The sequence below is a fragment of the Dermacentor albipictus genome, chromosome 6 (assembly GCF_038994185.2).
Source record: "Dermacentor albipictus isolate Rhodes 1998 colony chromosome 6, USDA_Dalb.pri_finalv2, whole genome shotgun sequence".
In the NCBI taxonomy this organism is placed as follows: domain Eukaryota; kingdom Metazoa; phylum Arthropoda; class Arachnida; order Ixodida; family Ixodidae; genus Dermacentor; species Dermacentor albipictus.
This window is the reverse complement of record NC_091826.1, coordinates 42,060,842-42,087,228: the sequence shown is the minus strand read 5'-3', so window position 1 is coordinate 42,087,228 and position 26,387 is coordinate 42,060,842. Positions and strand designations below refer to the sequence as shown.

The 26,387-nt window shown below is 48.3% G+C and overlaps 4 protein-coding genes across 7 annotated transcripts in view; 2 read left to right on the top strand and 2 right to left on the bottom strand.

The window, feature by feature from the left end:
- LOC135920722 (adhesion G protein-coupled receptor E1-like) overlaps positions 1-26,387 on the bottom strand; it is a 506,714-nt gene that overhangs the window by 116,602 nt on the left and 363,725 nt on the right. The gene's annotated exons all lie outside the window — the stretch shown is intronic.
- LOC135920761 (uncharacterized) overlaps positions 1-26,387 on the bottom strand; it is a 172,026-nt gene that overhangs the window by 142,475 nt on the left and 3,164 nt on the right. The gene's annotated exons all lie outside the window — the stretch shown is intronic.
- On the top strand, positions 1,801-6,437 carry LOC135920733 (uncharacterized). The gene is made up of 3 exons (XM_065454967.1): positions 1,801-1,892; positions 2,742-3,064; positions 5,632-6,437. The coding sequence occupies exons 1-3, from the start codon at positions 1,890-1,892 to the stop codon at positions 6,290-6,292; spliced, it is 987 nt and encodes a 328-aa protein (XP_065311039.1). The 5' UTR covers positions 1,801-1,889; the 3' UTR covers positions 6,293-6,437.
- On the top strand, positions 10,750-14,724 carry LOC135920755 (uncharacterized). 2 transcript variants are annotated; one of them, XM_065454999.1, is made up of 3 exons: positions 10,750-10,856; positions 11,734-12,059; positions 13,935-14,724. In XM_065454999.1, the coding sequence occupies exons 1-3, from the start codon at positions 10,854-10,856 to the stop codon at positions 14,584-14,586; spliced, it is 981 nt and encodes a 326-aa protein (XP_065311071.1). In that variant the 5' UTR covers positions 10,750-10,853; the 3' UTR covers positions 14,587-14,724. The 2 variants fall into 2 exon arrangements, with proteins under 2 accessions (XP_065311071.1, XP_065311072.1); XM_065455000.1 differs by having other exon boundaries at positions 10,752-10,856; positions 11,718-12,059.

Here is a 26,387-nt window from a genome sequence, read left to right as displayed (position 1 = left end):
TCTTTCCTCTTAGGTTTAACGCGATGCCAGCGAAACTCGTTGTATGGGCAGAAAATATTACTGCTCATCCAATCCACTTGGACTGCAAACCACATTAAGCGAATATACAAATAATATGGGGAATGGCGTTTGATTTCGAACTACGCCCCGATAGAATCAAACTGAACTCTGCAGCGCGCGCGGAAAGTCCCAAGGAGTTTAGTACCACCGTGTCCCCCGCTCCCCAAAAAAGAACTGCTCGCATTGTCTACCCATTGCCGAAACATTGTGTTGCCTGGCTGAGTAAGAGAGTTCACGTAACCATTCGTGTAATGCGCTGGCAGTTTTCATAGCAGAACACCACGTGACCGCGGGATACTGGGTTTCCTGTATAGCCCCAGTATTACTGTGCGAGTAATTAGACGCTCAACGCGCGCCTGCACCGTCTCCGTTGTCGTCGGCGTTGTCGTGATGCCAAGATATCGACGCACACGCGCGACCCGCCCGTGGAAGGTGACAAGCTTGCCGGAGACGCGCTGCGCGTGTGGTTGCAAAAACGTCGAAGCTCAGGTGAACGCGCATTCAGGCTTCACTCGGTCGGCTCGGCTGGAGCCAGAGAAGCGAATGGGCTTTCTACTTCTGGCAGGAACGCTGCCCTCACACATGTTTAACGTTTCTTCAGGGCAGTAACGCTTCAATAATGCTCAGTGCCAGCGATCAAGGCAAATGCGTACAAACTAATCTGGACATGTCCAGGTTTACAATCGGAATGCTCGCGTCTTCTACTACAAGCCGGCTTCCGCTACATTGTCACAACGAACTATGAGCGCTGGATAAATGATAAGGGAATCCACAAAACAGTTCTTCAATTCATACACAACACAGACCCCAGGGCACGCGTATAATACACATATACTCATAAAGAATTATGCCTTCAGGGCAAGTTTTTATAGCACTAAAAGAATACCAGACCATGCTAAATGTCACGCTAAATTTATGCCATCTTTTTTGGGGGGGACTCTGACTAACGCTGATGCTTAACTTCGGTCTCATGTCATGCACCATTGAGTGGTGACGCCTGCAACTCATTTTGCACACTCTTCATCGAGTACGTTTTCTGGGACACTCTCAGAGGAATGCTGCAACTTTACTGTCACTTTCAATGCTTCATGTGCAGACGAAACTGACAACTGTTCTTTTTTTCGTAAGACGTTCACATTAAAACTACAGTATTTAGCTCTGTTCTAGTTGTCCCCACCCCTCTCCCCGAAAAAGATATAGGGCTCACAACAACTACGTGGGAGTGGCCGAGAATCGGTTGGATAATTGAAAGTGCGAACAAAAACGCACTTTGCAATTGCTCGGGCCCTGAAGTAAGGCTACACTCTACGAGGAAGTCGCCCCCCTTCCCCCCCCTGCGAAGCGACGACCACCAGACCCAGCTCCGGGCCGTCCAGAGGGCTCACGAAAGGGCGGAGGCTCACGGGCTTCCCGTCCCAACGTGGGTGCGGCCCGCGACCCCTGCCGACCACATAACCAAGAGTGGGCGGGGAGGGGTTCCTCAGGACCCAACAAAGGTATTTTCTCCTTCCTCCTCCTATCTCGTTCCCTAGTAAAATGGCGTAACCCACTGCGGCGGATCGCCCACGAATCAGGTTTTGAAAAAAATAATTATTTCTGAGGCAACTGAGGCGAACTGAAATAAGTATCATGGAAAAAACACACGCGCTTTTCTTATCGAAGGAATCGTAGTTTTCCTCAATTTTATTATTCGCATCCACAGTGGGCCTTCCGCGAGGTGGTGCTAGTGCTACAAGAGCAAAGACAAAGGCAAAGAAGAGGCGGATTAGTACTGCTCACGTGCTGCCAGTCGTCCTACTGTCAAGGCTCGCCGAGAATAAACCTGCGCAATGGTAAGACACGCTTGTTATCGAGATCCAACGATATCGGGTCAAGATGGCGTGATACGGAGGTCGAACGAAACGCTGCCGTATTCAGTTATCCTGACCGAGAAATCAGGTGATAGGTTTGGTTGGGGGTTTGCCCCTCGGCATACGCCATCTAAGCCATCTCTGTGTGTTGCAGTGACATTTATGTATATGTCGCCCTAGCCAACCAGAAAAATTTAACCACAGAAGGCTTCCTCAAGTGTCCGTGATTGACAGTTTTCCGCGTAACTCCGACTGAATAGAATCTTCACTGAAGCATTACTAAGTCTCTGTAGGAGAGCCGGCTCCTCCTCTTTGCCCTGGAACAGGCACCCAATTTCGTTACCCATTGGCTGACAGGAGTCCCAGCCTAATCTACAGTACGCGAAATTGGCGAGACACAATACAGCATCCTGAGACATAGGAAAGCAGCAACCAAGGAAATTCTGGCATTACCCATGGCATTTACAAAACATCCTACTAACAACCCTTCCTCCATCGAGTCTTATCTTAATAAGATCAATGTCCCGCAAGAAACTTAGTAAACGCTGTGAAAGCGTTAAGCCTTCCTAAGGGGAACTCTAGAAAACGAGTAACACTTTCTCCCAAATGTGGACCATGGGCTAACGCAAGGGCAGACGTTCACTTTGATGACAGCTCACGTGCTCGCAGAAAGCAAGAGTGAGCAGTATAATTTACCGCAACCTAGTCTCTCCGTTTTATTCTCGAATTTGCAGCCACGAATTAATCGTAGTAGTGCCAGCTTCATTAGATAAGGCTCACTGCATCGGCTACCTATAAGTGACGTTCTTCGCTGTCTTTTTTTTTCCGCAGCTCAAGAAGAAGGCAAGCTGCTTAGCCGCGGACATCATGCGTCACGGCCGCAAAGCAGAGTCCGAGATGGTGCCGCTCACCGACAATTCTACCTGCGGCTCAACGTGGAGTGATCAAGGCACGGAGGAGACGACCTCTTCGACCGTCGCAGTCATGGCCGGAGCAAAGAGACGCGGCCGACAGGAAGCAGAGCTCGAGCAGCAGCGACAGCGACGAAGTCGGCGCGACTCGTCAGCGTTGCTTGTAGCGTCGGGGCTGGATGACTGTCAGCAGTCGGTCACGAGCGTGCGCGGAGCCTCGCCAAAGCCGAACCGGCAGCAGTGGTGAGAATCTTCACCCCGTATTCTAAAACCTTTCTTAGATCACCGCGTCACCTCGACTTTAAAAAAGAAGCACGGAGCCCTTATGCGAGTGCTCACACGTTAAACTCCGCACAAGCACCTCCCATCGAAAACTGTTATCACTGCTCTTCATTGACACTGCGCAGGGATTCTCGAGAAGTGTAGTGTTTTTATCAGTGTAGAGGCGGAGCATTAGTTCAGCTATTTGGAGTACGAGATGTATACTGCTTGTTTCTATAGGAGGGTCCCATTGCAGTCATTGACTTTGGGATCCTCGTCTGCATACTATTTGTTGTTTACTTATTGTTTTTTGAATGACGAATAAACTGAAACTTAACTGAACTGAAACTGAACGTACGGTTCTTCAGCGACCACGAGATCGACAGGTCTTGCGCGGATGTCTCTAAGTATCATTCTTCTAACTGCCGACGGCGTTTACGCCATTGTATATTGATTGTTTTTGACGAAATAGTACGTTATATGTGCTACAAAATGCAGTGTTCATGCTCACGCGCAGAAATCTATTGCCTGCACGCGTTTACAGAGATAATAGTGCTTGAAAGTTTAAGAGAAAGCGTAGCAAATAGGATTTCGAGGACAGAAGAAGCCACAAGCAGATGAATATCATTAAGTATATACGTGCCATTCACGTGGTAGCTAAATAATCCTGGCTCAACGATTCTATTGAGTAATGTTTCTAGGAAGCCCTATGACAAATGCATGATTGCGTGACGTGTGATGGCGCAACTCCCTTTTCAAATGCGTTGTTTATTCACGCATATAGTACAAGCAGGGACAAAATGGCCGGGACCATAGGAGCACCTGGATAATGATGATAGTTTATTGGCGTCCCCTTAGAAAGGAGACAGTGACAAACAGTCACCTAGACTAGACGAAACCTCTGCAAGCGACATCTACAGGCAGCAGATATCTAGCTTACAAGGATTGCAACCATCTAGCATCGGGCCGCCACCATTACAACTACAGATCGTTGTCTTCGGCGTTACCGACGCACACGCTCCGGGTCGTTCATGTTGGCTCGAGAAGTGCTTTTTTTTATTATGTTTTTATTTTGCAGACAGCCCGTGGAACCCGTGCGTAGTTTAAAGATAAAGCGTACATCATTCCTGAGTCGTTTAAAAGACGCGCCACTGGTGCTGCAGGGGTGAGCCTGGCGTTAATTTTCGAGGTTGCTCGTAGAAGTTCCAGTGGAAACTTGTTCCAGAGGCTTCCGGAATTTCGATAACGTCCAACGCCGCGTGAGAGTGTCTACCGTGAGCTGTCGCTGGCTGGTAGTTTGCCGAGCGTTCCTGCACATGGTCCGCAATAGTTTGCCGTGCCTGTACGTCACTGTAGGGCTCGTGCGGGAGTCACGCGCATCGTCAAAATTGTAGTGCGCAGGCGTAAGTAGGGGCGTGGTTAACTTCGTCGCATATTCCTTGAGTGGGGGGTGGGGCGGCGCTGTCACTCAGAGGCTTCATTGCCAATGAACGCTGCTAGAGTGTACTTAAACCTTTAGAAATTCTAGTTAAATGTAACGGTGCCCCATCCAGCGGCGCTGAGGCAGTAGACGCTGGCGGAGAGGATAAAGAGGACGATTCTTCTAGAGAAGAGCGCTTCATGCACATTCGGTTGACTTCACGTATTTCAGAACTGAATGGCCGATAACTGTGTTTCAAGAATGCGATAGTGGCTATATACATTTAGTTTCTTCTTCAGCTTCTTATTCTGTGGCCTCATATACAATATACAGTCTCCGTCAGACCTAACCTCAACGCACCTTAAGCACAGTTTTGTTGCTCATGCAGACGTCGTCGAAGGCTTCTGGTCGCGGGGTGCTTTCTAGTTGTGGTGCGGTTCACTGTTGGGGAGAATGTAAGTTTAATGCGTCCTAGTGAAAATGCCTTTTGATGTTTCGGCCGCACCACTCACGTATGTTGAAATTGTGCGGCGGCGTACGTATTATGATGGTTCATATTAAGTCTGGCGGTTACTGTAGAGTCTTTCAAGAAGGACCAAAGACAGAAAAAAATCGGGCAGGTTTTCGTTACCGCTTGACTTCCGTAATACCAGTCAGAAAAGCCTCCCTCCCTACTTCGCAATGCGCCTAGGCACAACGACATGATCTTGCGGAAAAAACCGCATAGATGAGTTCCCACGTTGTACTGGAACAAAATAGGGGGGGGGGGGGGTGGAGACGTCGCAAAGGCCCCACCACTTTCCAAACGTGTACGATATACTGCATCTACAACGGTGTCCCTTAATAGGAGGCTTTGCCTCGGGAGCCTTTATGGAACCACTTTGAAGCGGAAGAAAATTGCTTGGCGTACAGTACAGCATGTTCGATAACGTCCTGTGCGTTTGAATATATGTATTTATGCACTAATTTACCGTGTACATCTACATATACTATCACCAGCGTTATTGCACCCACCCGAATAAAGCTCCGCAGTCGAGCATAGAACTCGCGGCCATCTGTGCTTAACGGGGTAGCGTGACAGACACCAAGCCATTGCGAGGGGTCTTCCCTCTGCTCGCTTACGTCGCAGGTCCTCCATGTTGTTCGTCCAACTGTCGGTCGTGGTTGTGGCGCTGGCGGTTGCCGCTACCATCGCCCTGGTGTACGCGCTGCATGACGCCGAAGTGCAGAATCAGATCGGCAGTCGACGCTCGGACGACGACGATGGAAGCGACGCAGTTGGCGGCGACAAACTCACCTTCGCTCCCGGCGCGATCCGGCTCCACAACGCCGACGTCGAGGACCAAGGCCGTCGGGCCACTCGCAAAGCGGACGACGCCAACGTAGAGGGACGAGCCAAGCGGCATTCCGGTTCTTCTCCATCCGTCGGAAGTGCTGGAAAGCGTGTACCCTCGATGTCCGAAAGCGAGCACACTGCTCCCAGTTCGCCAGTTGGTGCCGGAGTTGTATGGCTAGAAGATGAAACGTTAGGGCAAGCATGGCCGGAGGGATTTCCTCTAGAACCACAGGGTCGAGCTTCTGAACTGGACGTAGAACGCCGACGCCATTCTGTGTCACCCGACGACAACATAGCATCTGGAGTGGCGAAGAGCAAAGACAACTCTTCGTCGACTGTTATTGGTAAAAACGCAAACAAGGGGACCTTCGCGAAGAACGGCAGAAACGTGAAGCGATTGAACCGAAAGGCTGTCTTAAGAAAACAAGGTGTCATGGGACTTTTGAACAACTGAGACAACGTGACGCTAGGCTGCAGCCCAACAGGGCCCTCGCTGTCAATTGTCCTACGCACTTGCTCGCGAAATTTTTCGGCTACGGATGCAACTTCTTTTCTCTGTAAACTTATGTTTTCTATTAAGAGTGCTTACACTCCACGTACTTAACGCTGGTGCTTGCGCCTATACATTTTTGTTTGTTTTTAAAAGAGTAGTGACAACATTTCGAGTCCAGATAACTTGCGAGATCGATTACTTTCGATACACACACATCATCTTCAGAATAGCAACATCGAATGTAGCTTGAAACATACTTCAAATCACGTTTCGAATACGTGCGCACCCAAAAACCGCCAAGCGCGGAACCTTATGACATTGGTGTCAACAACGTGGATTTGTAAACTTCCCAGAGCATAACAGCAGCGCTACGTCATACGTTTGTGTTGGTTACCCGGCTCCTTACGTGTGCTCTTGCCCGTCGCACAACCTAGCCCTACACTGCCGCACTCCCATTCTTTCTCGGTTGTTAGTCATAGCGGGATGCCCTCCGTTTCATTTCTTCAGATTCTGTCGCGCCCGTTGATATTTCCCACACTTATCTGCGTTGACTGGCTACGCACAAAAGACGAGTACAACACAACATCTTGTGCATATGGCTTCGTTTAGTTCTGCCCAATGCCCTCAGGGCTGGTTATCACCATGCATAGAGAGATAAAGGAGTTGGAAAAGGCAGGGAGGTTAACCGGTAGATATCCAGTATGCTACCCTGCACTGGGGAAGGTTGAAGTGGAGACACAGTTCTTAAAAGGGCACACATATCAAAATGGTGGCAGAGGGACACACACACACGCACACACAGGAACGCAGGAGTGTCGCAGTTGTTCAAGTAGGTCGCTTGATCAGACAAAATTTAGTAGCGCCTTCTGGTTTGAAGGTCGCGTGAACCGTGACTCCAGGAGTGTCTGCTCAGAAGGTGGCCGGTCATCGAGAGATGCCAAGGCCGTCACGAGCGGCTATCTCTGGGAGCTGTAGGAATCAAAATGACACAGGATATGTTCGATTGTTTCCTTGCTGCCGCAACTATTACAGGTAGCACTGTCAGTCATTCCAATGCGGCAAGCAAATGCATTCGTGAAAGACACTCCTAGCCATAGTCGGCAGAGAACAGTTGTATCGATTCGGGATAGGCCAGATGGAGTGCTTAGTCGGAGAGATGGGTTTCCCCTCGATCGCCATCCGTGGCAGAAGTGGACCGAGTTCGGGTGCGCCACTGGACTTAGAGTGGACACTGGTGATGAGTAGCCGCATTTCTAACATAAATTTTAAAACATATGCTTACCTCTGCTTTGCCTTATGGAAAATTTGCATAAAGATCCTAATTTATTGTCTATGTGGTTGATATAATAGATGGCACTCCTACTCCACGTTACCTTCTCACCACTGGAATACCACACCGTACATTTGACGTGACGCTGTTTGACGTGACGCCAGCTGATTGCTAATTAGAAACTCCGTACCGTTGAGCTGTGGTTTTATTTCGACCGTCTGGCTTTGTTTAACGCGTACACAACGAATGGCACCGGAACACTTTTACAACCTGCCCTCACCAGAATAACGCGACCGCGAGCAGAAAACGAAGCAGCGACTAGCAGCACAGCCTCATTGCCAGGTGGATGCACTAATCTGGAACGCTACAATTATGGCGTCTCACATAGCCCCAAGTGTTGCCTTCATTCGTTAAACCTCAGCAATCAAACAGTGGTATTTCAGAAGGAAACTTCAGCGCATTCTATTTTAGGACTAGGTCTTCTTTGCTTACTTCACGAGGATTTGTCTTATCAGGGATCTGGGTATCTGGTAACCACTTCCAGAAAAACTAACGGCCTCTTTGCGCCTCGAAAGCGTCGTAGCGAGTCGCAAAAAGTATCAGAATGTAGGTCGCAACAAGGCGTAAATCGAGAATTAGTGCCAAAGTAAGCAAACTAATTGTACGGGCATGCCTAGCGCCAACAGAGTTGAGTATTATCCACTTTGCGCCAGAGACTGCATTTCTCCGCGAGAGGCCCACCTAGCCTAAGCTAAATTACCGGGTTTTACGTGCCAAACCTATGATTTGATTATGAAGCATGCCGCAGTGGGGTACTCCGGAATAACTTGGACCACGAGAGTTTCTTTAACGTGCCCCCAAATCTAACTACACCGGTGCTTTCGCAGTTCGACCCCATCGAAATGCGGCCACCATGGCCGGGAATCGATCCGGCGACCTCGTGCTTGGCAGCCCAATACCATAGCCACTAAGCAACCACGGCCGGTGGCCCACCTAGCCTCTTGGTCAACTAAAAAGAATTGCATGTCAACCGAAGCACAAAGCGTACAGGGCATGGCGAATAGCCAGGGCCCTCGGATTCCTAGGCCGGATGACTCTGCTCGCGTAGAACGAATACAGTCGCGACCTCATTTTGATGCGTTAACATTCATAGGGTACTTAATGCGCTTTCGGGGTCGCGCACGTCATCACCAAAGTTGGTGACGGGTTCATTGAAGAGTGCCATATGGGCAGTACATTCACGGAGCAGGTGGATGAACCGCTGGTGTAAGAAGGTGTTCATTGAAAAAGTAGCACATATCAAGTACATTTGTGGCGCACCCTGTTAAGGCGTCGGGTCGCTGACCCTGAATCACTGTGACGTGTGTTACATGCCGCTCAGCAACGGAGAAACTTAAGGAATCTTTCTTTCCGTCGCTGTCATTCGCTCATACCTTTCTTTTCGTCATTTGCACATACCTAGTTGCATCAGTTGTCGTCAAAGAAGTTCATTGTAGAGCGGCACTCGCCTACTGGCACATTCCAAATCACCCAAGTCGGTATCAAAGAGAATCATTGAAGACCGCCACAGACCGAGTCGCACGTGCACAGTGCTCCAAGTCGGCGTCACGGAGTCTCTTCGAGTAGCGGTGTGTACCTTGTGACGCATGTGCAGTGACGCATATGGGCGTGAAAGATGTTGGTTGAAAAGCGACACGTATGCATACACTACCACATACTCAGTGAACCAAGTTAGTCCGGTGCTTGGTTTCGATAACTAGTGACCACGGTTACTAGTGACCACGCGCAAGGTGTGTTTATGTGTGTATCTGTGCGTACACACACACACGCCACCAGACTTAGCCACTCAACACCAACCCCCGCCCCCAAGTCCCACACCCCCAAGGCGGTTAAATAATATTGTAGGTCGGTGCCAGCTCATACCTTTGCGTTTATTGCTCAAGCAACGCAACAGCAATACGGAGCGTTCCTTTTCTATTTTAGAGTGAAGCTGTAAAGGGCTACTTTCCCCGCTACCGTGTCCACTCGCAGAAAAAAATCCCGTAGATATTGCAGTGCAGGGCCGACCGGCGGCGGAAGGGAAGCAGGCGTTAGGCACTCCCCATACGTGGGTGGATCCCCAAGATAGCGTAATACTGGGCTCACACACGGTGGAGGTGAACCAGGCGTTAAGCACTCCCCACGCGTGGACCGATCCAGAGGATAGAGCAATGCCATGCCTCCGCCGCCCGTCGGGGCGGCGGAGGTGCAGTTCGCCATTAAAAGGGGCCCACATGCACAGCTTCGCTAATCATCCTTCTTCACAGAAATGAAAGGCACTGAGTATTTTTTTTACGTTCGTTTGCCTTGTCGTTCTTCTATGAGTTTAAATTATGGATGTGTGTAATCCCCAAGCATATTACTGATGTGAGTTGCGGAATCGCCACATGCTGATAATGAAGAGGAAGCAAAGCCGGATTTGACAATGCAATAACAAGCAGTGAACATCTACTAGTGATAAGAAATGAAGTCCATCAAGACAAGATTCGAGATCACGCAAGTAAGATTGTAAAGTCAAGTAGAGGGTATTGATGCTCCGCGAAGAATAAGAAAACCTAATTTCCATGTCCTGAAGATGTTGGTCTGATGAAGTGCGAAATATCCCGAATAATTAAATGAAAGCGGAGCAAGAACTGATACATTTGACATGCCTCTGGTTTATTTATACATACACCAGAGGTAACGTTATTCTAAGTTCAAAAGATGTATTTTAAAGCGTGGAACTCCTGAACACTGAGCGCTTCTGTGGCTCTACGTGGTTATATATTAGTGTAGCCATGCGGATTCGGTCATTTCATTAAACGTGCCGCATATGCATTGTTCAGTACTATCCATATGTTATCATCCTGGTAGCATCGAACCGCCATTGTGGCTAAAAATGTTCGTATCGCCTTTTGTGCCAATGGACGTTTAATGAAGAGGACGATACAGGTGGGGACAGCACATCTTACCAATCAAAAATCAGAAGGTCGTGACACCGACGCGGCTTTCAATTGGTTGAAGGTGAAGCGCTTTTAAACATGGCACATACCCATCGTCTCTGCCAATTCCAACAGTCGTCGTCTTTCTCGGTTGTACGAGCCACGCCCGTAGACAACCTGGCACGAGGTGGCGCAAGCACCACAGACAAAAGGAAAAAGAAGAGGTGGATTCAAATTGCGCTAGTGCAACCAGCGGTCCTCCTTCGAAGCCTCGCTTAGAGCAAGCTGCAACATGGTAAGAGACACTCGCAGCGAAGCTTGCGCGATATCTCGTGGCACTGACGTGGCAGGTAACCGCACAGGATCTTGATCGATAAATAGGAATGAAGTGGTCCGCGCGGTGGCTTGCATAGCGCACAGCCCGAGTAACTGTCGGCGGGGTAGAGAAAGCTACTGGTCACGTCAGCCAAAGAAACAAGACAGCCATAAGGAATCCTCACTTATCCGCCTCTTGTTCACCCGTATAATAATGGAAACATTGTTCTAAAATCAGCATGTGCTCTATCGGTGAGAAGCGCTATCGGCAACGTGGAACACACGGCTTGGCCTCGTTTCTAATTGGCTGGTGCAAGCGCTGGCGCTCACGATTCTGCGTGGAGTTGGTGACAGGATGTATGCCGATCACATTTTTTTTACTTTACCCTAATGTTTAAAGCACGCGAAGTTAATATCGACTCAGGTAGTCGCTGTAGTCTCGGTCCGCACGGTTATTCTGGATTTGATTTCAAGACAACCGAGGACTAAGTGTAGACGAGTGAAATTAAGAGTAAATTGCGAGAGGAATGGACAGTGCGCATCCGCGGTCTTTATCACGTGAAACAGGTTAACTTTAAGAAGGGCCGAAAGCTCACGTTTCTGCAACGATACCTGGTGGTTTAGTTGCGGCAGGTATGTTTAAAGCACAAATTGGTTGCTACATTTTTGCGCAGAACTTACTTTTGCAACGTTTTGACTTTAGTACTAACTTTATTTCGAGCTTAACGCTCACACCGCAATTATTCCCACTGAATGGTCTGAAAGCCTCATCGACCAAACAGTATTACCGCCGCTTCCCGATTGGTTTCATATGCCTTCTATACACTGATCCATTTTCAAGATTTTGTGCACCGCAGCTCAAGAAGAAGACCCACCAATTGGCCTCGGACTTGAACCGCCAGGACGATGAAGCGGAGCCCGAGATGATTGTGCTCACCGACACATCGGCCTGTGGCTCTAGCTGGATCGAGCAAGACATACAGGATACGAGCTGTTCGACCGAGCCAATGTTTCCCGGAGCACCAAAGAAGCACAAAGTGAGGGAACCGAAGCTCGAACAGCACCGACAGCAACGCGGTCGGCGTTCTCTGTCCCCGTCGTCTGTAGCGGAGGTGCCGGAGGGCCTTCGACACTCGGTCCTGAACATAAACAGCCCGGCGCCAAAAGGAAGGCGACAGCAGTGGTGAGAACGTGTTGATTTTGTTCATTCATTGTTAGCACGACTTCGATAGATATCAATAGATGTCAATAGCTTTATATCAATAGCTCGAAACGCATTGGGAGGAGGACTGGGGGAAATAATAGGAGGAGAGCTGCTTGCTCCGTTCTTGAGACCATGTCCACGATATCGGGCATGGTAATCACAAAAAAAAGAAAGCTATTCGTTTTTAGAGACCAGGATCGCAGAGTGCGCGCACGTAAGGCACAACAATGAGTAACAAACTGCGGTTCAACACTGTCGAGCGACCCGGAACACCAACGTACGGAAAAGTGATGGATCGCACCGCACATAATAGCACAACGCCAAGCAGCCCATCGTACGCGGCCAAACTAGGCAGTTCAACGCGCTCAACAAACAAGCCGCGCAGCTTGGCTTCTGTGTTCCTTGTCATTTTATTTTGAGATCATTTCACGTAATAGCGTACCATGGCTTTTCTTCCACGCATTTCAGATGTGCATCATTAGAGCAATACTTGGTGCTTTTACGCCGTACGTTCGAGGGATGTTCCTTGGTTCATTCAGAGAAGCTTCCTTTTAGAAGAACTCGCAGATTTGAGAGAAATCTGATTCCCTAAACAGAGCAAAAAAAGCATGCAATTGGTATAGGAGCCCCGGAGACTTGAATAAACTCAACAACAACCACATCAGCTTTAGTAGGTCAAACTATTTTAGGTAGTCCAACGCTGTTCTGATGACGCACATTGCACGAAGATTCAATTGCTTTCGTATCCCAGCACCACCTTCTGCCCAGCTGTTTTCCTTGAGAGAAAGCTGTTACCTAGGAGTCACTTCGAATACACGATGGGAGCGGGAAAACCGTGTCCCTTCGGATTCAGAAGACTCGCTTCGACGTATCTAGACGCAGAAATATAGTAAGGGTTACCCATGTTCGGAGAATACGCGCCATCGTAGAAGAGGTTTCCAGCGTGTGAAGGATCACATGCTGTGGGAAGTAATGGTACTCTGTCGCACTTCCTGGCCGCCTGGTAAGACGGTCGCCTGGTGCGTTCGTAACCGAACTGTTGCGAGTCTCTTGTCGAGCTGCTACGCTGTTTCGACTTAATGGCTCACCACAGCTTCGCTTATCGCGACTACCCCGGAGCTTGGCATCTCTGCATAATTTTAAGGATGGTAGGAGAAGAAGTGTCTGCACTTCGGGGAGTAGCCCAGCGAATGAAGCGTTGTCATGCCAGTGACGTCACCATGTATCAGTTCTGTTGTCCTCGGGCTGCCGTCATCACGCCGTTAGCTAATTTCTCGAATTTTACGTGTCAATGCACGATCTCATATATGAAGTACGCCGTAGGGAGGGTGATAATGTGATTAACTTGTACCACTTGTGTTTATGTAGCGTGACCCTCAGCCTAACTATACGATTCTATTTGTATTTCGCTATTACTGAAAGAGGATGAGGGCTAGAAAATGCCTTGTGAATGACGCTCTTGCTGTGTTAGCGCAAAGTGCCATCTCCGTGCTGAGTTCTTGCCAGAAGGGATTGTATGCGTCATATATTCAGACTACTAAAGGTAAAATGTTCTTATTTACCCACGAAGCCTTGCTGGTGTTGGCATAAGCTGTTGATCGAGCAATTGATCTCAGCGTCCCTAGAAAAAACGCAAGCCATGAGAGACTGGTAAGTGCAAGGTTTCAATTCTTTGGGCCAGCTCGCGTTCATTCACGTGTGCGTGCCCACATTTAAACGAACGTTCTTTCTATCTGCCCTCTTGAAGTAAGACTACCCAAATGGTGCCTCGTACCCAGTTTCATGTGCTAAGCGGATTAGTCATGGACACTCAGTGACAATGGCGAGTGTTGGGCGCTTGCTTACGTCTCGCAGGTACGCCATGTGGTTCGTCCAGGTGTCGGTCGTGGTCGTGGCGCTGATGGTGGCCGCTTCCATCGCCCTGGTGTTCACACTGCGCGACGCCGATGTCCAGGATGAGGAAGGTGATCGACACTTGGAGGACTACGGCAGCTACACCGTTGCCGATGGCAAAAACACATTTGATCCCGCCATAAATGAACCCCACAGCGCCCACGGCCAGGGCCAAGGCCCTCAGGCCAAAGGCAGAAAGAACGTGCGAGCAGATGAGCCAGCCACAGTTGTTGTCGGTTCCCCTTCCACAGGAAGCATCGAAAGCGGCGGATCCTCGACGTCCCCAATCGAAGACATTGTGCCGAGTTCACCAGCTTCTGCCGGGGTCATATGGCTAGAAGGCGGAGGTTTCGTGCGAGTGCGTGCGCAGGCTCTTACGTGGCCTCCACCAGATGGCGCTTCAGAACTGGATGGGGGACGTCGACGCCCTCCTGCGTCGGCTGGCGAGAAGGGACGTTCTGCGGTGGTGAGAGGCGCATACAACTCCTCGTCGTCTGCTCTGGGTGAAGGTAAAGAGGACACGTCTCGCGCAAGGAGCGGCAGAAGCCTGAAAAGATTGGACCGAAAGGCTATAGCAAAGAAAAAAGAACTTATGGAGCTGTTGAAAAACTGAAACAACCTGCCGTAGAACTGTGGTTACCGTAGCGCCGCGGTCCATCTTTCTACGCACTTGCTCGCGAAAGTTTTTGGCCATGGATACAACTGATTCGCTTGTGAACGTGGACTGTTGTCTCTACAGATAAGAATAAACTTCGCTTTTATTCTTCTGTAAGAGAACGTTTATGCTTATGTTGACATGATTTTTTTATTCTTGGTATCACTGAGTTACTGTGCTCGTCTTATCAGATACAAAGTTAGTGTTTGCAATTGAATTAAGGTTTAGGCAGAACGCACAGTACCATAACGTAAAGGGATATATACGATAAGTACACCGCAGGGAACATTCAAGAACGAAGGAAGAGATCATGCAGTACAGCCTTGTGCAACTTCCGGTTCTGAAAAATTATTCAATGGAGATTTCACGCACAAGTCAGATACGTGTTTTGAAAGCAGTGCGGTATGTGATGCCAGCCCTGGGTTTGTTGCTAGATGAGGGCGAGCAAACGTGAAAAGCTATGTGTGTTTCCTGGGTATTCTACACGTAATTTCTCGGCTGTGATATTGACTTGCACTTAACACGTCAGGGAACATAAATGTTACAGTGGTAACCAACGTTCCTCGTTGGATTTTGCCACTCAACCCTTGCCGGAATTCTACATCACGTAGAAGTTAAAGTTTATGCTGTAATTAAATTCTGAGGGTTCTAACTGAAAAGTTATTCATAAAAAGTTAGGTAATGATAGAGAACTAAGCAAATTGACTACGAATAGCATCAATAATCTTTAAATGAGTAATTGTTTATAAAGAAAAACTGACGGTACTATTATCGATAACATTATCCGTAGTATTGCGATAAGGCAACTACAGATAGCGTAACAGTTACTTTATCGTTGTCTGTGCTGTGAATAGTAATATGAATAGTATTACGATAGTTCGCACTGATAGCGCTATCTGTAGACTTGCACTCCTTGGCTAGCGGTCATTGCATATGTTTCACGAGAACTCACCGTAAGTAACAATCAGCTGACGCAGTTGGGGAACACAGTAACGTCGTCACGTTTATGATGCCCTGTCACGTTGCTTCAGTTTGCCTTATCAATAGGAATAACTTTATTAAGTGCCGGAAAACCACGATTTAACGAGTCGTGACGCTGACCAAGTGTCGACCCGGGGTTATACTCTACTCTGCACTGGCCCCTTTGGGCCCTTTTGTTGTGTGTCACGAGGCTTGTGCTTTTCGAGCGCACTCCGGGCCTGCTGGACGGCTCATAGCTGTGAGTCCTTGTCTGGAGACTGCAGTGCACTATGAACTTGTGGCGGGTAAGTCCTGGAGGTGGCTGCCGTCGGGAACCTGGCACAGTCCCACATGATGTGCCATTGGTCCGCCGGACCCGCTGCACAAACACCGCACAGCCCACTCGGATAGAGCTCTGGGTGAAGCACGTGCAGCATTGCGGGGGCGAGGAGTGACGCGGTCTGTATTTGTCTTAGGATTACGGCCTCCTCCCGACTGAGTGCCGGGTGGGTAGGCGGCATTGTCCGTCGAGCTAAGCGGTAACACTTGGTTACTTCGGCATAACTAGTCAATCTGTCCTTGGTTTCTAACCACCACACGGAACGGTCACTCTCGGGGGCGCGGAAGGTAAGCGCTCGCGCCGCCGAATGGGCCGTCTCGATGTGGTTCGGTGAGGATGCACACTCGCCGGCGTGCGCCGGGAACCAATTGATACGGACGGGGCTGCCGGGGTCTTGAAATTGGAGCTTACCGATGATGGCGGCCACTGGCGTGCATATTCGCCCCTTGGCAAAATTGCGCACGGCAGTATTACGAAAGTTCGCTACTCACAGGTGTAGCTGTAAAGTTGCAAACTTGGCTAGCGGTATTTGCATAAGCTTCACGAGAACTCACCGTAAGTAACTATCAGTTGACGCAGTTGAGGAATACAGGAACGTCATAAACGTCATAACGTTTATGATGCTCTGTCACGTTGCTTCATTTCGTCTTATCAATAGTGCACTAGCGACGGCGCTATTGATAGTGCGCTCGATAGCCCTTGCTATTGTGTCCTATCGACGGTACTACGCATGGTGTTTTTGCAGTATTGATGCTTATATAATGATTCATCTACTGATATGCTACGCATCCTTCGGGACTTTGCTATTGCCTACTTACTTGTCGAATCGGTCACATTAGGTTTGATCTTGCGCTGTTGTGTACGGAATTTAGTTGAGAAGTTCTAGAGTCTTAAAACAACACGCAAGGCTATGACAGACGTCGTAATGCCGAGATCTTAATTTCAACCCCCTGGTATTTTTATTGCAGGCCAAAAGCGTAAAACAAGGATGCTTTCACTTTCGACCTTCATCAAAATGCCGTCGCCTTTGCCACAAATGAGGCCCCTTGGTCCCACTTTTAGCAGCTAAACACTGCAGTCACTGAGCGTCCACAGCATATCGTTGTATGCATATTAAAATAAACCTCGCCGTGCAACTTTATACAATTGTTAATTTGAGATTTAGGTGTCCGCTAGGGTCAAGTGCTAGGAAAATCACGTATCTGGTGGCGTTGCGGATTGAATAATACAGTTCAAATCGGCCGATTATTGTAAACATCGTGATCATTGCGAATCATGCTGTATATAGAGAAGACAAACCATATTTTTAGGCAACGTTTATGGCAATTTCACTTGTTTTAACCAACTCGACCTTCGATTTACGCAACTGTTATGTCCACAATTTGTATCGCAAAACATCCGCATAAGAGTAGCTGCTACATTTTTTTTTTATTTTAGCAAACTTTCATGGGGACCGACTTGCTGTTGTCGTCGATCGGGTTTCATATATCTGCTCTGTTTGTTCCTCACACGGGCTTCTGCAAATGTGCTATTGGAAAGATTCAGTGAGGTCAAAAAAATTGATTTCATAGTTTTGTAACTGAGCGCACAGCTAATATGGCTCGCCCAATTACATGTCCGTGCCATGACGAACGTACAGTAATTTCTTTTTTCATGTGTACAGGTCGGATGAATCGTAGACCATTACATATTACCAACCATATGAAGCCTACAAATGATGAAGCGAAAGGGAAGCTAGATGTAGTAATTATTTAAGTGTACAAGCGATAGATTAAGGGGAAATAAAAGTGGACAAAAAAAAAAATCTGCCGATCCCACGCAGTGTTGGAATCCGTTCAACCAAAGCTTCCATTGCTGTTTTTGAAAGCGTAGTTGCTGCTTAGCGACCATTTGCAAGTTGTGAAGACACGACCCAGCTGGACAATTCCATTAGGAACCACCCCGCTCAATATAAACATGTTGCGCTCGATCATGCTCGTACGCTTCCTCGTGTTCTGCCTGAAGGCATCAAAGCCGCCGGATTCCTGACCCTTGCCGTGAAAGTTACGAGTACGAAGGTCCTGGGTTTTGTCTGCTACTGGCGGCAAGTTGCCCTTTGGTCGTGTGGTTTCATTTCCCCTTAACCTATTATTGCTTCACTTCAATTAACTTGCCTCGTGATTTCCTTGGTTTCGTTATCGGGTCCCTCGGTTGCCGCTCTTTTTCGATCATTTGTTGTTCAGTTATTCCTAGCTGCGAAAGTTTAGCTTATAACCAGGTTAGAGACTTTATACTGATCTGATGGAGCGCCATTTGTGCATCTTAGTGCACATTGTGTTCAGTTTTTCTTTTCTTCAATTAACTTGTATGTGATTACGCAAATAGAAAATAATTTCAGATGCAAAATACTACACTCTGTGAAAGTGTTTGAATCATATTTGTGTTGTCAGCGTTTGTCTAGGCTGCTGTGCCGTCGCAGACGAAGACAAGAACACCTCAAGCATGCACTCTTAATAAAAGAAGAAATACAAGTGACTCGTTGTGGTTACTACCTAGTTATTCCAGCATTCACTTTTTCTCATAACTGCGGTCGCTAAGTGTAGAGTATAGTAGCTTTTCAGACAGACAAGGTAGTCATTGTTAATATTGGACTTCAGCTACCAATTCCAAATGCAGTTAATGCCTCCAGATGCAAACCTAAATATATAACGCATTTATCAAACCCACAGTGGAATATGCCAGAATGGGTTCGATATATGCGTTTTAGGCTAGCGACTAAGTATACAGTTGCGCTAATTGGTTCGGTATAATTATCTAACACCCACTTGCAGTACTAACTACGTCGTTTATTGATAAACGTTACAAACTCTGCGCTTACAAATCGCAGGTATACATGTATAGTAAATGTTGGACAGAAATACAGAGAGTTGGAAATTAGAGAAAGGCAGGGAGGTTAACCAGAGTTAAAACCTCCGGTTTGCTACCCTGCACTAGGGTACCAAACGTTCGAATAATGGGGTACATCCAGTAGTGAGCGGGGTACTCGAACAGAAGAAGCAAGTTTTTCTCTTTCGTAACATATCAGTCGGTAACAAAATCATTTCGAGGAGCAGTTCTATCTCCGAGCTGTATTCGAATCTGAGAACGATACAGCACGCGCTAAGTGACCTCTTCCAACATTCCACGGAAACGTCCGCGTTTCTTCTTGACCCATCCGGCTTTGTTTCAAACGCCCAACTTAATTTATCTTTCATCCAATGCCATGCATTCTATAGCACACGTGACACTCGAGAATATTATTTCTCCGCGACACAAAACTTGTGTCTTCGCACGAGAGAAATCTCCTGTAGGCACCACATTTGTGGTTCGCAACGGTCCGAAATCCAAAACTTAAAGAAATCACAGAGGCAGGCAACCCCTCCTCCGCAACAACCCATTAGACAAATGACCCCCCCAGCGGCACGTCAACAGCCGCAAGGAGAAGATAAGATGGTCACAGAGGCGTGCCTCCCGCCACCAACGAAACGTAAAATTCAAGACGCCGACACTGTTCAGGCTATAGAGAAAAGGGTCCAAAATTTGGTAAGATTAGAGGCCAAGATGAATGAATTTATGAACCATATCAACATCCAAATTCAAACTGTCCTCGGGGCAGTTCAGAAACAGGCCGAGGAATGCCAAAGGCTAAGGAATGAGATGATCGCCATGAACGGATGGCAACAGAATATGGAGCAGATCGTCACGCAACTGCAAAATGGCCAGGCGCGCAAATGAAAATCAAATCTGGCAGTGGAACTGTCGCGGCTTCCGGCGCAAGCGGTCGATTCTGCAACAGTACCTTCCGCTATTAGATGAGACTCCTTTGGCGATTGCCCTCCAGGAAACTGGAGGACCCGCAAAACTGTCAGGTTATCAGGCATTTCATAGTGGCAGGGGGGAGAAATCCTCGGTCACAACACTCGTGAAAAGAAATATCGCGGCCATTGAACACGATTTAGAGTCGAGAGAGATCGAGAACGTGTTTGTCGAAATTCTAACCGGAAAACAGAAGGACCCTAGTTTATTCCTTCTAAATTTATACAGCTCACCCAGGCAAAGGAAGGTGAGGTTCAGGGCTCTGCTTCGCAAGGCCCTCAAAATTTCAAGCAACCAGCCACTGTTGATAGTGGGGGACTTTAATGCACATCACCAGGAATGGGGGTACCCGCACCATAGCCCGAAAGGCAGACAGCTGTGGGAAGATACGCATGACCTAGGGCTCACTCTGCACACGGACCCTGAGAGTCCAACGAGGGTGGGCAATAGCGTTAGTAAGGATACATCTCCAGATCTAACATTCTCGAAAAACATTAACGATCTAGAATGGCATAATTCGGATCAAAATTTTGGCAGCGACCACTACATAATTGTTTCCATACTGAAAGTGGGCCTTCAAACGCGCAGGGCTCGCGCGCCGGCCGTCGTTGAATGGGATAACTTTAGAGATATCAGGAGAGCGCAGGAACTGGGGCCCATCAGAAACATCGAGGAATGGACGACGGCGCTCAAATCGGACGTTAGAAGGACGACTAAAACGCTCGAAGGGGATAACACCCCGGAGATAGCGGACAGCCGTCTTCTGCATATGTGGGAAGCTAAGCAAAGCATGGAACGTCGTCTCAAAAATCAGAAATGGAACCGCAACCTCAGAAGAAGGATTGCTAGGCACAATAAGGAAATCGAAGATTATACTTTTACATTATGCGAACAAAATTGGGCCAACAAGTGTGACGAAATGGAGGGGAGCATGCACCTCTCCAAGACGTGGAACATCCTCCGGCACTTGTTGGACCCCGCAAGCTCGAAAACTCAATCCGGTATAAGATTGGCAAAAGCTAGGCACGCGTTCGTAGGGAACGATGATTATTTCATGAAGAAATTAATTGAGACGTTCGTGGGGGAAACATCGCGAACTCCACTACCCGACTATGGTGGAGCGCCTAACGAGGCGTTGGACGCACCCATCACAGAAGCGGAAGTGCGAGCAGAGATTGTAAGACTGAGAACGAAGTCTGCTCCAGGCCCTGACGGGGTAACGAACAAATTGCTCAGAAACTTAGACGATGATTCCATTAGCTATCTAACGAAGTACATGCAGGAATGTTGGGAAAAAGGCGAGCTCCCACAACAGTGGAAGACGGCAAGCATTATTTTAATACCAAAACCCGGGAAGCCTCCGCAATTGGAAAACTTACGGCCAATTTCCTTAACTTCATGCGTGGGGAAATTGATAGAGCACGTCGTCCAGACCAGACTGATGGGCTTCATGGAGCAGGGCGATCTGTGGCCACATGAGATGGTCGGGTTCCGACCTCACTTGTGTACGCAGGACGTCATGCTCCAAATCAAACATGATATAATAGACTCAAGGTCTAAAGATGCAAAAGCAATTCTGGGACTGGACCTCACGAAGGCTTTTGACAACGTAAAGCATGAGGCGGTCCTGGAAGGGCTAAACAAGATTAATGTAGGTACCAGGACATATCGATACATCAGGGACTTCCTGACGGGAAGAACTGCTTGCATGAGGTTCCAAACGTTGGAATCCCCCACAATTGAGCTAGGGAGTAAGGGTACGCCCCAAGGATCAGTGCTGTCTCCCCTACTCTTCAACGTGGCTATGAGAGAACTCCCCGAGCAATTGGCAAAGCTCGAGGGATTAAAATTTAGTATATATGCGGATGATATCACCCTCTGGGTCAACCGGGGAAGTGATTCAGCCATCGAAAGCTTGCTCCAGGCCGCCACCGACATCATAGTCGATTACGCGGCCGAGAGAGGCCGAGCATGCTCGCCGCAGAAATCAGAATTGTTTATATACAATTCGAAACACTTAAGGTGCAAGGCACCGTCGGAGATCAAAATTAAGGTGACGGGTAAAGAGGTACCAACAGTAAAGCAAATTAGAATCTTGGGCCTGATTCTCCAGTCACATGGCCACAATGGCGAGACCCTCAAGAGGCTGCAGAATCACGCATTACAGACCCTGAGCCTAATTAGGCGGGTGGCCAGCAAAGGTCGAGGGCTAAAGGAAAAAAAATTATTTAAGCTAATACAGGCGGACATATTCAGCCGGGTGAGCTATGCAACGCCATATCTCGATTTGAAAGTGGTGGAAAGAGAAAAGATTGATTCTCTAATGAGAAAATGCGTAAACCGAGCGCTGGGACTGCCCATGTGTACATCAACAGAGAGACTGATGGCTCTAGGAGTGCACAACACATGGGCAGAACTGGCGGAAGCGGTGCGAACCTCTCAAATTGAGAGACTTAGCACCACGAAGACAGGAAGAGCCATGTTGGCCAAAGTTGGAATAAATCCGGACAGAGGCCCCACCCAAAAGGTGGAAGTAGATAGGGAAGTTAGAAAAAATCTGATTATCCCCCCTCTGCCAAAAAACATGCACCCGGAATATAACAAAGACAGGAGGCATAAACGAGCCGAAGCATTAAAAATCAGATTCGGTAATATCTCGGAGCATGAGGTGGCCTATGTAGACGCGGCGGGAGGTAGCGGCAGTTTTACGGTGGCAACGGCCGTCAGCGGCCGGGGTATTCCCCTGACTGCTGTCACTCTGTGCGGGCGCAACATAGAAGTTGCCGAGGAAATTGCGATCGCATTAGCTTGCGCTGGAACGAACGCGAAATTTGTGATCAGTGACAGCAAAACTGCCATACAAAATTTTAGCAAGGGAAGGATCTCGCCCTTAGCGGCCAGAATCCTAGGCCAGAGAAAGCTAGATAGAAAAATTCAAATAATTTGGACTCCGGCGCATGAAGCCGTCCCCGGCAACAAGGCGGCCCACGAGCTGGCTCGAGATCTCTACCGCCGAGCCGCTCCGGGGCCCGTCGATGACCGAGGGAGCGGAGAGCGCATGCTAAAATATGGGGAGATCACGCAGCATTATAGATTGGCTCGTAGACTGGTATCCCCGCCAGACCCAAAATTAAACAACAGACAAGCAGTCGCGTGGAGACGACTACAAACTTATACATATCCGCACCCGGTTATGGCGAACCACATGTTCCCCGAGGCCAGGAGCGATAAATGTAATCTTTGTGGGGCGAGAGGGACCCTCGACCACATAATATGGGAATATCCGTGCTCTCCCGGGGGAACGCACAAAATAGATAGTAGAGAAACCTGGGAGACCCTGCTGCGCAGTTCGGACTCTGAGCTCCAGCTCCGGCTCGTCCAACTGGCTGAAGAGGCTGCTGGGACCCAAGACCTCCCAGCCTGCATCTGAGGCGGCGGCACTCGCCCCCTGACCTGCGCGTCGGGGGGTGGGTAGATCACCTTTTTCCGTTGGACAATAAAGTTTATTCTATCTATCTATCCTTAGTACTTCATTTCTTTTTCTTTGTTTGCATTTCGAAACTCGCTGGGCCCTCGAAGACGCCGCCTTCCTTCAAAAATTATCTCGCGTTGAATTTTTCAGGGGTGATACGGCGTCTTGTGTCTCTTCGTTCAAAAGGGGAAGCAAATGGCGCACAAGCATCGCTGAGATGCATATACCTCGAACGAGAAGCCCACGACCAACCGGGGTTCAGAAACCACCGTCAAGGACAAAAACAACTACCTCTTCGAGAATAAAGAGTAGTGGTACATCGGCAGTAAAGGCCATTACTAACACTAACAGCTTACGCGCGATTCTACTTCGGAATATGTCGTGCTGTTTATTTCGACAAGCGTTCAAATTGTTATCTGTAGGTGCATTGCGCGATTACCTGGTTTGTTGTACGAGGTCTCCGCCTACTAATTTATTATAGTCTTGTTTAGTGAAAACAGCATACCACAGTGTCGATTGGTTGCCCGACCGACGCGGGACTGCCCGAGTGTCTGAAGCAGTGCTAGATGCTGGGTTACAGATCTGTTTGTTCTGTATTGCCTATGGTGGAACCATGCTGCATAGTAATGCGAGGTTTATTGCGGTGTTAGCCTGCGCTTGTTTCCTCTTTTATCTCTCGCGAAATAAAAGGAATACAACCCTTTTGTTTTGTGTTGTTCGGTCTTGTTCTTCCCGCCCTTTATGACGCATTCACCTGTCTCCTGGGCAATTTTGCTACCAAAAATAGCCACCAGATTTGTATGCAATTCCCCTTGCCTATAACAGCTTTACAGGGGAAAAAAGAAAGCAACGTAGAAGCACAAAACTTATATGTATCATGCTGGTTTACAAACCGCAGTGATCGCTTTGTTGAGCAACGCCATCGGCCTCATAGAGAAGGTCAACACAGACATAGCATAATGATTTCAAGTGTACTGGACTAGAAATGAGTGAGAAGGATTCTGGCGGCGGAAGCAAATATTTTATGGCGATTGGCGTTAAGATGTTTCGGGGCTGCATTAGATTGATTGTACACGAGCAACTCGGGTGTTTTAGCTCTCACGGCAAGGGACCAGACAGCAAGATATTCCAGTTCACGCTGGGAATTCACGGATGCCTCTTGTGTTCGTCGAGCAAAAGACCGATACGGCCACAAGACGGGCTCAGCACATACACACAGGGCAGCGGATGACTCGCGTCGCATGCTGACGTAGCCAAGGGAAATTTGCGCTTGCGGTAGTTAACGCTGCATCCAAACGGTAACCAGTGGTTCTTTCAGGACCTTTTATGAACCTAAATAACTTAAACTTCACGTACAACGAGCTAAAACATGCCCAAATGATTCCAAAGTTCGCTACGGTTGCACATTAAAGAAGTGACGCGCCGGCACACAAGAGCCAGAGAGGAGGAAATGCTCGCCGCGCGCCCGGTTCACTTCGTCCAATGGAATGGTTTGTCGTAATGCAAGGATTTGCTCTGTAGTATGTTACTACTCGAGAAGCACAGATGCCTGTTTTTTTTTTCGAATGAATGAATGAATAGAATTTATTGATAGGGAAGACAGACAGGTCGACCTGAGCTAGTGCGCTCTAGTCTGCTACTCTGCACTGGGGAAAAGGGAAGGGGAGTGAAATTATTAGGATGGATGATAATGATAGAGAAGTAGTGAGTGCTTATGTACATGAGACAGTTGCCTCGCTAGAGCCGCTCGTCGAGCTTGGTGTCCTGCAGGAACTTCAACAATGCTTTTGTTGCATGCATTGAAATTGCAGTGTCAGGCCCTGGGCCGAGGATAGCTTCCTCCGACAGTAGTTGTCAGCCAACGCTGGCTAGGAAACTGTCTAACGTCCTTCGTTTTTTTTCGAATTTATGTGCAGGAAGCACCGTGTACAATAAATCTTCCCTTTGTTAGCGGTTTCACACTTTCTTTCCCTTTAGTTTCAACCAGATGCCGGCGAAACTGCACAAAATATTACTGCACATTTAATACACTTAGGCTGGCATCCACATTGAACGAATATACAAATAGTGTGGGCAATGGTATTTGATTTCTAACTACTCCCAGCTACAAAAAAACTGGACTCTAGAATCCGCGCGGCGAGTCCGACGGAGTTTAGCTTGGTCATGCCCCCCCTACCCCCCCCCCCACCCCCAAAAAAAGATTACTGCTCACATTGTGTCCCCATTGCAGAAGCTTTGTGTTGTTTGGCTGAGAGCAGGCGAGCCCATGCTACCATTCGTGTTCTGCACTGGCAGTTTTCATTATAGCACACCACGTGACCGCGGGATACTGGATTTCCTGTATTGTTACAGTTTTATTGCGTCAATAATTATATGAACGCACAAGGCGCATCTGCGCCGTTGGCGTCGGCGTTGTAGTGATGTGACGACATCGATGTACACACATGACCCGCCCGTGGAAGGTGACAAGGTCGCCAAGGACGAGCTGTGGGCTTGGTTGCAAAAACGGCGAAGCCCAAGTGGACGCGCATTCAGGCTTCACTCAGTCTGCTCGGCTGGAGCCAGGGAAGCGTTTGGACATTCTACGTCTGGCATGAACGCTTCTCATACACATATTTAACGTTTTTGCAGTGCTGAGACGTTTGAATACTGCTCAGTCCCAGTGATGGAGGCAAATGTGCACCAACTAATATGTACATGTCCAGGCTTACAATCGGAACGCTCGCGTCTCCTGCTGCAAGCCAGCCTCAGGTACACATCCAACTATGACCGCTGGATACATGATAAAAGGTTCCACAAAACACTGCTTCAATGCATACGCTACACAGGCCTCACAGCGGGCATACAATACACATATACATATCAAAAACTATGCCTTAAAGGCAAATCTGTATCGCAATAAAAAAAAATACCAGACCGTAGTAAATGTCATGCTGAATTTACGCAATCTGATGCTTATCGTCGGTCTCATGTCGTGCACCATTGAGTGGAGACGCCTGCAATTCATCTGGCCCACTCTTCATCGAGCACGTTTTCTGGGACGCTCTCAGAGGAATGCTGCAACTTTACTGTCACTTTCAATGCTTCATTGGCAGGCCAAATTGACAACTGTCTTTTTCGTAAGACGCTCACACTAAAGCTACAGTATTTACC

Excerpts from the sequence above, each read along its gene's own strand:
- LOC135920755 (XM_065454999.1), top strand. Across the intron at positions 12,060-13,934 it reads AAAGGAAGGCGACAGCAGTG|GTACGCCATGTGGTTCGTCC; the intron begins GTGAGAACGTGT and ends TACGTCTCGCAG.
- LOC135920733 (XM_065454967.1), top strand. Across the intron at positions 3,065-5,631 it reads AAGCCGAACCGGCAGCAGTG|GTCCTCCATGTTGTTCGTCC; the intron begins GTGAGAATCTTC and ends CTTACGTCGCAG.